General features: G+C 49.6%; 1 protein-coding gene across 1 annotated transcript in view; it reads left to right on the forward strand.

Annotated features, from left to right (window-relative positions):
* Positions 1-6,318, forward strand: part of Wscd1 (WSC domain containing 1) — a 43,263-nt gene extending 36,945 nt beyond the window's left edge. Inside the window, 2 exon segments of the mRNA XM_015506010.2 lie at positions 2,633-2,833; positions 5,305-6,318. Of these exon segments, the coding sequence (XP_015361496.2) occupies positions 2,633-2,833; positions 5,305-5,657 (554 nt within the window). The 3' untranslated portion in view covers positions 5,658-6,318.
* Positions 6,319-11,526: the final 5,208 nt, after the last annotated feature.

The raw sequence follows: 11,526 nt of genomic DNA on the forward strand, positions 1-11,526 counted from the left end.
CAAAGAGTTTTATGATTTCTAATCTTTCCCTTGTAGAAATAAGAGGCCTCATTATGCCAAGTAAATTAACTTAAATGGTTCAAGACTGTGTGCTGTTTAAGAATGAAGAGCCTCAGACAAGTCAAGTGGCATCTAAATTTGGCAAAATGTATTTATCTGTTGTCAAGTGTTATGGCATTTTTGCTGGGTTTCTTAACCAGAGTTTGGTTTAGGAAAAGATGATTACTGTCAGTAACATCCTAGAGAAACAGAAACATCCTAAGCTTAGCAGAAGGTTCTGGAATCACTCATAACAATCTTTGTCTGGTTGGGGAAAAGCCACAGTTGCCCATATAATCCAGCCTCAGGAGTGCTAGGACCACCTGCAGATGGGGGAGGAAGTGGTCAGATAAGTTTGTGGTCCTTCCCACTCTGGCCTGTCACCTGTGCTCAGGCTGCTGTTATCTGAGTGTTCCTCTAGAAGGCCTTCCCTACCGGAAGCACCGTATGTTTTGGTCTACCTATGACTGTCTGACCCAAAGACTGGAATAGTGAGCTACGAGGGTTGGTGTAATATTGAATCGAAGATACTTTAGAGATACCCAGTGGATTTTTGAGCCTTTCAAGACTGGATGTGGCTGCTGACTTCAGAGCACTGACAGAGTGATGACACGCACACATTCAAAATTCACAAGACAGCGCCAATTGCCCGAATGCCCACCTGTTGTGGCAGGTGAATGTGGGTCTGAGCTATAAGGCAGAATAGCTGCTGATGGAATGGGCTAAAGCACCAAGGAAGGAACCCAGGGTCTCAGGATTGTCAAAAACTCAAGCTTATTTAGCTGCTGTTTTGATTCTTCCTTTTGTGGCATTTCCCAGCTACTTTGAGAAAACGAATCAAAGCAAAGGCTCTTGCTGTTTGACCCAAGGTAGTGATGAGTTTTGTTGCGAGCCACATGGGCCGTGTGTGTGATCTATGTGCATTTGAGGGGACTGGACTGACGTTGCTGCTCTGACTGGGCTGTGCGACATGTGTGTCCTTTTCGCTCTCTCTACCTATGATCCCCCACAGCAGCTGAGATGGGTGTGGCTTTCCAAGATGTCAGTCAATCTGATGACTGCAAGACATCACCAAGCAACCCCCTGAAACCCAATTCCTTGCCTTATTTGGGTGGAACTTTCTCGAGTGTCTTTCCCCCAATAAAGAGGGTTTCAGGCATGCACTCTCTCTCTCTTTGCCTGACTCTCTTGCCTCCTTTATGGAAGCTAGACCCCAAAAAAGGTTTTTTCTGTCTCTGTGTGGTTAGTTAGTAGCCAGCCCAATTCCTCTGGAGTGACCCTGACTGATTCAGTCGCATGTCGTGGCAGAGTTTGAAACTTGCGTTGGGTTTCATGGATAAACCCAGGCTTCCAAATTCAGGAGATTTACATTTCCCCAGCATCAGAGAAACCTCTGCTGCTCACTGTAGACATAAGGGCTTCCCAGCCATTTATGAGGAAGGTGCAAATGGAAGGACTCATTTAGTTTCTAAGAGCCCAAGATAAGTTCAGGTTCAGGTGAGATCTTTCTAGGAATCCTTCTATGACATCCTGCTCTTTGGTCTCCCCTTCTCCCCTACTCTTTATTATCCCTGTAAGTCCTTATGCTCTGTGCTTGGGCCATTTCACCTACTAAAGTGTAAGCTAAAAGACAGGGGCTGTCTTATCCCTATCATAGAGGAAAAGGCCAACACAGTGGGCAGCCTTCAGGGAATCATGTGACCCTCTGTGGGTGGACGGGTAGAGTCTTGTTTTCTCAGCCAGTTTTCATTGAGTCTCTGAGCACCCAAGCGGCCCCAGAGAGGTTGGTCAATGGGAGTAAGCCTCCATTTCTAGAAATTGAGCCTTATGTTCTTCTGGGCCAGGCTCAAACACTATGGACGAGACCTTGACCAGACCTGCTTTGAGTCCTAAGCTGGAGAATCTTCTTACTGCTAAGGTTGGACCTTGTTACAGGCTATGGCATAATGTCAGAGGGTGGGATTACAGTTACTCAAAGCAATTAAGCCTGATGGCATTCCTGCCCCTACTCTGGGGAGGTGGATAGAAGCTGAGGGCCTCACAGAAATATGCAAAGGCACGTGGAGAGAGCCATGGCACTGGTTTCATGTGCTGTGTGATCTTGGGTTCATCATATACCCACTCTGAGCCTAAATCTCTTCATCCAGCTCTGCCTGCAGCTATGATTAACTCAAAAGGCTATTTACAATGCTCATGTGAAGTTATCTCCAGGAAAAGCCCCGTATGTATGTGTGCATCTGAGAGTCTATACGGGTACATGGTTAGGCCTTCTGCCTCCTGACCCCTGGGGGCTACAGGAGGTGACTTGCTTCATTTCTTAAGCAGATATCATCATTCTCGACTCTTAAACACTTCCTGCTCCCTCGTTCCCTGGGATAGGGCTACTCCTGTAGATTCCTTTCCTATTCCCATCCATAGGTCCTTTCAGGGTCCCCTGTGGTGCCACCCATGGTCCTCTCTTGCCCCTGATGCTGGCTTTCCCTCAGAAAGACCTTTCCCTGCATCAGACCTTCTGCTGCCATGTACGTATGGTGCCCCCTGGGGAAGCAAAGGTGCCTCTCTCTACCTGTGCTCTCGCGCTTCTCCTGGGCAGGGTTCAAGGGTGAGAAGGACCACTGGCGGAGCCGGCGCACCATCTGCGTGAAGACCCACGAGAGTGGAAAGAGGGAGATTGAGATGTTCGACTCAGCCATCCTGCTCATCCGAAATCCCTACAGGTCCCTGGTGGCCGAATTCAATAGGAAATGTGCCGGGCACCTGGGCTACGCACCTGACCGCAACTGGAAGAGCAAAGGTAAGTGGTTGCTCAGGTGGGGGTTTCAAAGGTATGGACAGGATGCCCATAGGGATTCAGGATCAGTACATACAGTCCTGAGGACTTGCTGCTGTGCCTGGCTTGAGCTGGCCCCCTTTCTGTCCCCTCTGAGCCCGCTCAGTTCATACGTCCCAATGTTTTTATATGGATGCCAACTAGACGTCCAAGAATCTCTGCCCACTCTGAATGGGTAGTGGGGTAATCTGCACCCCCTTTCTATCCCTACTCATATCCTGAAGACTCATACAGAGCTGGAAGAAGAACATTGGCTTTGGATCCACCTGGGCCTGATCTGTGCCCTCCTCTGTGTTCAGGACCAGGGTCCTCCATTATAAAATGAGGCCAAGACCCGCAGCTCATGGGGATTTGGTGATCAGTGAGATAAAGTGCATGCCCACTCTGTGGTCAGTGCTCAGCATGCCAGTCGCCTCCTATACTGTCCCCCATGACTCTTCACAGTGTCCTAGAGGGGAAGAGCCACCCATCTGACTTTCCAGATGAGCCCTGAAAATGTGGCTAAGTGACTTGACCAGTGGGCCTGGGTGGTGGGTGGCAGAGATAGGTCACAAGCCCTGAATCTTCGTCAGCTGGGGCTGCCATGACAGTACCACAGACTGGATAGCCAAAATATCAGTTCTGGAGACCGGAAGTCCAAAGTCAGAGTGCCTGCCCATTCAGTGCCTGGTGAGGCCACTCTTCCTGGCTTGCAGAGGGCCACCACCTCCCTGTGCCCTCACAGTACAAAGAAGAAAGCTCTCTGGAGGCTCATTGCAGGGACTCCATCTTCATGACCTCATCTAACCCAAATCACCTCCCGAAGCCCATCTTCAAATACCATCATATGAGGGATGAAGGCTTCAACATACGATTTTGGGGAAACTACAAACTTTCTGTCCCTGGCACCCAGATTCAGAATGACTTATTTTTCATGGAGTCAGTCTGCCAACCCATAGTTACTGAAGTTGTACTATTCCAGGCCCTGGGGCCCAGGCTGAAAGGATTAGGATCTCTTTCCTGCCTTGAGGGACTTTCCAGATGAGCCCTGAAAATGTCCAGCCTTTGACAGTGAATAGTAGAGATGCCGGTCTGATGGTAAAATAATGCAAATGTAGTCAGAAATGAAACTGTGATCCTACAGGCTGAGCTCGGATCCCTTCTCTGCATCTTGCAAACCTTTTGACCCTAGGCAAGCGACATACCTTCTCTTCAGAACTGTTTTCCCATCTTAGAAACTAGGTTAGCCCCTATATCATAGGGTCACAGGGAAAATGAGAGAAAGCAAGCCCCAGAATTTGAGGTGTATCAGTAACCCAATTATGGAAATTATTTTTGTTGTGATGAAATTTGTATCCTCGCCCCCGCCTCCAAAAAATTAATTTCTTAATTTTCTGGAAAAGGGTATCTCATAGAATAAATCATCTGAAGAAGTTTGAGGCCACGTCCTTCTGTGGTGTCATTGTATGTGCTACTTCCCAGCAGGGTCACGGGTTCAAATTTTGGCAAACAAATTCACAAGACACCATAGGCATCCATCAAGTACCACATTAACCTAGCTTCACAGGAGGACCCCGCACAGGACACAGAGCTACATCTCACCGGGAGGCCCAGCAGCTTCCCAATGCTGCTCAGTCACAAAAAGGGTCTTTCTTTTTTTTTAATTTTTTTTTAAGTTGTAGATGAACACAATACCTTTATTTTATGTATTTATTTTTATGTGGTGCTGAGGATTGAACCCAGTGCCTCACACTTGCTAGGCAAGTGCTCTATCGCTGAGTCACAACCCCAGCCCTCCCAAAAGGGTCTCTCTTCATGGGGGATCTGGCAAGTTGGCCCTAGGTAGTGGGCAGTAGAAAAAACCTGGTTACCTCTTTCTCCTCGAGGTTGGATGTGCAGAACAGCCAAAGACGGGCCAAGGTGTTTGTGGTTCATCTGAACAGAGATGCCCTGCTTGGGTTCCCCATCAGCCTTTTTTTTTTTTTTTTTTTTTTTTAGTTATACCTGACAGTAGAAGGTATTTTGATGTACATAAAAGAAATGTTGCTGTGTCATGATAGCCTGAGACCTGAGGGTCCACCCACATCCTTTCCTGTCCAGATACAGTACCTGAAGTCAAAGAGCTCATAGTACAATAGAAGAGATAACCAGTTCTTGGCACACAGCAGGCCACATTTGTCTTCACTTGGTATGTTTCCAAGGAAATGCTGCTGGGCGAAGGCAGACTCAAGGTCACTATCCCTCAGGCAGACCTGGGACTCCTCCCTCAGAGCCCAGCTTGATATTAGCCCTTTATTCATGCAAGATCACCGAAGGATCTTGCTCCCACAGGGACCCAGGAAGGTGGGCCCTGGGCAGTGGGCAGTGGAAAATCCTGGCCACTTCTCTCTCTTGAGTGGGGTCAGCGACCCCTGGCAGGGCAGCTCCTGACTGTGTCCCTTCTGTGCCCATCCTAGAGTGGCCAGACTTTGTGAACAGCTACGCCTCGTGGTGGTCCTCGCACGTCCTGGACTGGCTCAAGTATGGGAAGCGACTGCTGGTGGTGCATTATGAGGAGCTACGGCGCAGCCTGGTGCCCACGCTCCGGGAGATGGTGGCCTTCCTCAACGTGTCCGTCAGTGAGGAGCGGCTGCTCTGCGTGGAGAACAACAAAGAGGGCAGCTTCCGGAGGCGTGGCCGACGCCCTCAGGACCCAGAGCCCTTCACCCCCGAGATGAAGGACTTGATCAATGGCTACATCCGGACAGTAGACCAGGCCCTGCGTGATCACAACTGGGCGGGGCTGCCCAGGGAGTACGTGCCCAGATGATAGGCCTCGGCCCCAGCTGCCTACTGCTGAGAATAGACTGCCACTCCTCGGGGCTCACCACTGCTCTGAGGCCCAGGCTGGAGGATCTCTGGGACACATGGCTGCTTGTACAGCCATCAGGGAGGCCCACTCGGATGCTGTCCTCCATGCAGGGAGACCTGGACACAGCGTCTGTCCAGACACACCTCACAAGACAGACAAAAAATGGGACACACTGCTAGCCAGACACTTTCGTTCTCAGACACACACAGACATTATGCTCACAGTGCCTGTTTTGATGAGACTGAACCACCCGTGCAGGGTGCGCCAGACACCCCCAGCCTTGCAAACGCAGCCAGAGATGTGTACACAGATGTGATGTGCCAGGGTGTGTGCCACCAGAGGTCATCTCTTTGTCTGTCTCACACACCCATGTGCAAACATACATGCATCCTGGGCTCTAAGAAGCTTAGGCTTCCTGTGTGCAGCCCCAGCACAGACTTGCCTGCCAGGCCCTTGACTGTGGAACGCCAGGCGGGCCAGGTATTTGTGCTCTGAGCAGCATGGACCATGGGGATGGAGGTGGACCTACAGATCATTGCTGTTGGGCCGTGTAGACCTGACCACATGTCTGACATCTCATAAATGTGTGTGCTGTGACTACCAGGCACCGTCAACTGTAGCCCTGATTCTCTCTGCTCTGTGGGTGGGCTGGTGGCACTGTGGGCAGAGTAGATCCCACCCCTTCCTCGGCCAGGGCACACATTGACCTCAGGCAGCTGCAACAGCTCCTGAGCTGCCACCCGCTTCCAGCTCACCCAGATCAGTGCGCCTTGGAGTCTTGGAGTGGGGCCCTCTTGCCCATCTTCCCACGGCCTCTGAGGAAGCTGGGGATTCATCCTGCCCCTGGGAAGTAGGGTGTGAGTGCCAGGGGGCAGGGCAGGGCAGGGCTGGGCCTCTAAGGGAGCCTGAGATCAGGGGGTTCATGTGCCAACAAGAGGGGGCTGGGGGCAGGCATGGGGACTTGGACTTGGGGACCCCTGGAACTGATTTCCCACATGTATTGACAAACTCCTGTTCTCTATGAGGATCATAAGGATGGTGTGCTATGTGACCTTTGGAGGAGAGGCTGTGGCACAGCTTCTGCCTGAGCCCTGGTGGCAGAGCCCTCCCTGTCACTCATTCCCCCCTGACACTTCCTGTCACTGTTGCATTGTGACAGCATCTTCACCACACCCTCTGTCTGTTTCTATGAGGCTGACATTGTTCCCACTTGTTCATCCGTTTCCTCCAAAAGGAAAGGAAGTCAGACACACTGACGCCTGCTGTGTGCTGTCCACCTGGGAAGGCGGAGGCCAAAGGCCCCCTCTTGCCCCCTACCGCCCAACTCACTATCTAATGGGGCAGAGGAGGCCCTGCCACAAGAGAACAGAGCACTGTCACAGAGGAGCACGTGTGCTGTGTGACTCAGAGGGGACTCAGCCCTTGTGCCCAGGGTCTTTGGGGAGTGCCTCATAGCTGCTTTGAAGTGTCTTGAGGAATCTGTAGGAATTATCCCAACAAAGGACAGGAGAAGGGCCCACCAGGCAGAGAGCAGCAGCTACAAAGGCTCGGGGGCTGTGTGGCCCTGGCCTGCGTGCAAAATAGGCAGATGGTTGAGCGTGGGGTGGGAGTGTCTCTCCACATCTGCAGTGGGGAGCAGAGGGGTGGTGAGGACATGTGGGGCCCTCTGTCCTCACAGCCACTCAGTGTTGTACCCTGCCAGCCTGAGACCAGAGTGTTGCTGATGCTAGTGACCTGCATGGCTCACCCTCTGCCACATGTCTTGGGCTTAGGAGAGGTTGGTGACTGGGTGCAAGGCACTGGGTGGTCCACGTGCTGGCAGGAGTGTGGAGATGGGGTTGCACTCTGGCCTTGGCAGGGAGAGGAGGAGGCCGGGTGGGCCTATCCTGGGAAAGCCATTGGGGAGACCTCCCTTAGCCAGAGCCAAGCTGCATCAGGAGGAGGTTCAGGATGAGGAGTTTGGGAGCACTGGGCACTGGAGCACTCCAAGTCTTTGTTCCCTGGCCCCTCTGTCTCCCAGTGAGAATAAGCTGGGGTACAGGACCCAGGGGAGCTGCCCTTCCCGCCATCAGGGGGGCTTGAGGCATCCTGGTAGTCTCCAGGTCTTTCCTGATGCCAGGCTGTTCTTGGTCCTCTCTCAGCACCCCTCAGTTTATCTGAAAATTTGGAACAGCAAGGTCTTTCGTTATTGGCTCAGGATGGCTCTGCCCATTGGGTCTGTGAAGGTTCCTCCTGAGGTTGATTCCCTTGGACTGCAGGAGGAGTTGAGGCCCACGGGACTTTCCATGCTGCCTGGGCCCGTGTGCATCCCAGAGCAAACCTGGAGTCTCACAAAAAGGAATAGGCATAGCATCAGACTGCCTGGGAATAGGAATGCTGGCCTCCTCCCAAGATGGGTCCCTGACTCAGGCCCTCACCTCCCAAGTCATCCAGAAGACTGAATCCATGGAGGCTGGGAAGGGCAAAGATGGAGCGAGAATACTTAACTGGGCCTGTAGCCAGGGCATGACCCTCTGTGTTTCTCCTACCACCACAGGAGTCTGGGACGAGCAAAAGCCCTAGAGGTTTCTCCTGAGTTAGTACATTCACTGTTGCCATATGCCCCAAAGCATCATCTGCTTTCAGGTGGCATGCCACCAGCTCGCATGGCCTATGGTTTACAGTGCACATAGCTAGTAGTACAGGTGAGTAGAGCAATGATGTCTGCGTCCATCCAGTTCACACTGAATCACTCCAAATAGCAAAGCACCTGACACTTGATAGATGCTTCTGGATGTTGGATGAACAAGGAAGCGCAAAGACCCTGCAGCGGCTGCTGGTCCTCAGTAGCCTTCATCCTAAGTATAACTCATTAACAGGATGGGGGATTTGCTCATCCTTTTGGGAAAGTTCATTTGACTCCAAGTTAAGTCTGATCTACAGCTCAATAAAGAAGACACTGTCCCAATCAGCAAGGGTAAAAGCTGACCTGTTTATTGGGCAGAAGTGTGGCAAATGCATCAGGATCCAATTAGAACAGAAGAGAAAAACACTGACTCTCTACAGATTCCATCTTCAACAGCAAAGCTATGGAGTGACACAAACCTGTGTTAAAACATGTAATTTTCATGGATTTTTATCTCCTGTTGTGGATCAATTTGGAAAAACCAAAATATATAATTTTAAAAAACTAAAACACATTCTGATAATCCCAGTGATGTGTAAATGAGGGAGAAGAATAGACAGACTCCCAAATCCTGGGAAGAAAGCTGCTTAATTATGTGAGCATCTTATAATGAAGCTTCTTGCAGCTAAAATTAGATTTTGAGTGCATGAATATGCGATAATGTTTGCACATCAGAATGCAGTTTTTCCTCTTAAAAGTAGCAAGAGCTACTTGGTTCTGAGGAGGCCTCACAGGGGGAGAAGGAAGTGTTGAAGTTGACCCTTATGATGGCAAGAATCCTTGGGGGCCCAGGTTTGTTTTCTTCCGACCTGGAAACTTAGTGAAGGCGTTTGAAAGTCAGTGATTCCAAAGATGTTCATGAGGGTTAGGGAGAAATCAGTTGGTCTGACCTCACACTGGTCCTCAATCGTGGGTGCATTGGCCTGAACAAGAGAAAAGTGGGATGGGAATAGCAGAGAGCCTGTGATGGCCAGACTGGGTTGTGGTTCTCAGCTCTGCTGCCATCTTGAACAAGGCCATCTCTGTTCCATTTCAGTCTCTCACCCACAAACCGAGGGATATGGTAGATATTGGTTGCATCCCCAGTATCCATTCTCCATTTTCTCGTTTATGCTGTTGCCCCATGTGATCTGGTAGAGCTGTCTCTCACCACTTTGGGGGAGGAACACTTGACTTGGGATAAGCCAACAGCACATTCCATCTCCCAGGCTGAAGAACAGGTCCAGATGTGACCAGGTGAGCTAAGTCTATGCCGCCAGAGGGAATTCTGAGATGTTTCTGGGAATGTTGGGTATCAACCTGCTGGGTGGGAAGAAGGAAGCAGGTAATCTTGGGTTGAAATGGTGTCATCGTGAGGAATCACTCTCAGCCTGAAGTTGGCAGTACAGGAGGGAGAGTCCAAGAAGCGGAAATAAACCAGTCCTTGGTGACACTGTTCACGTCCAGGGTCAAACCTTGCCTGAGAGTGGCCCTACCTCTGGACTTTTTTGATACATGATCCAATAAAGTCTCTTTATTGTTTAAGTGGGGTTGAGTTGGGCTTCTGTTGTTCACAACCCAGAGCAATGTACAAAGAGCTTGGATTGAAAAGCCCTGAGGCACTGACTTTCTCTGTCTCTGTAGCTAATGTAGATAACACCAAGAGCCGGTAGGACTGGGAGGTTACTTTCACAGGAATGGAGCTGGGTGTGAAATGCTCAATAAAAAGCCGTGCTCAGTCAGCCCAGACGTGTAAGACTTTTAAGTCAGTATGTGGATGTCACCCCAGGCACCCTCAGGAAATAATTCCTCTGGGTGCTCAGCCCCAATCATCACTTGTCTCATTCGATCTTTATCCACCCAAGGGTGAGGTTATTATTTGATCATTATCTTTGCTTGACAGAGGAGAGGACTGGGATGCCAAGCTTTAATGGTTATTCCAGTATGACCCTTTTGTATTGAACATAACTCCTTTCATGGAGGATACATGGTGGTGTTGGAAGGAGTTTGATATGCCTCTTGGATTGGGGGTGAAGAGTTGTAGGGGATAGCAGATACTGATGGCAGCAGATGAGCAACAAACTACCTTCTGAGGAGGGCAGTTATAGTGAACCACACAACTTTGATTTTTGTTTTGAATGGAACATGCAAGCTTGGGGCAGAGTAGAATTGTCACTGGAGGAGAGCTGATGTGGTGCCACCAAGGAGTCCCGTCCTGTCTTTCTTTCTCTAACCCCACTGTGTGCCAGAAATTGGAGGAACAAAGAGAGTTAGTGATGTGGGGTCCCTATCTTCAAGGTCTCATTGGATTGACTGTCATGTTGTATGCCAGGTGGAGGTCTGTACAATATAGAGAGATCGATGAGGATCCCAGGACATCTGTGTAAGTATATTTGCCAGTTACAGCAATTGTGGCTGAAGATAGCCAACTGTGGCTCCTCTTGAGAACTTCAAGTGTTCAGGAACATTGTAGAAACTCAGGCCTCTGCCATGGGAAATATGAGCAGATCCACCTTAAATTGTAAACAAGATTGCTTCTCTAGTATGAGGAAACTTGATGTTAATCAAAAGTGAAAAGAATTTCAGCAAAACCACAAACTGAATGAATTAACTTTCCAGGGTATCTTCAGTACCTGAGACATCTTCCCCCCCCCCCCCCATATTCAGGCATCACGGTGACAAATCCATACCTTAAAGGTGTGGCCCCTGATGATCAGTGAACAGTCAATAGTGTCCTATGGGTCACAGAGTTCCATGGGCTGATCATTCCACATGTGTCTCAGTGAGGTAGATATTATTATTTCCACTGGGAGAGAAGAGAAAATTTAGTTTTTGAGATTGAGTTGGCCAAAGTTTAGCGCTTTATTTTACAGATTATAAAAATGAGGCTCAGCATAGAGAGATCTTGTACAAGGTGATGCTGTAAGAATGAGTGATGGAGCTAGGACTGGAATATTGGCTCTATTAGACCACCTGATTGTCCCTGTCACTATGCATCCCTGTAACTCTTCACAAAATTGCTGGAAATGAGACAAATGTGAATGTTCAGCTCACTTGGAAATGACCCCATTAATTTCACTGCTAATTCTTTGCCTAAATACTTTTTGGTGGGCCCCTGAGTTCACTTTTTTTTTTTTTAAGAGAGAGAGAAAGAGAGAGAGAGAATTTTTTAATATTTATTTT

The sequence above is a fragment of the Marmota marmota genome, unplaced genomic scaffold, assembly GCF_001458135.2.
Source record: "Marmota marmota marmota unplaced genomic scaffold, marMar, whole genome shotgun sequence".
NCBI lineage: Eukaryota > Metazoa > Chordata > Mammalia > Rodentia > Sciuridae > Marmota > Marmota marmota.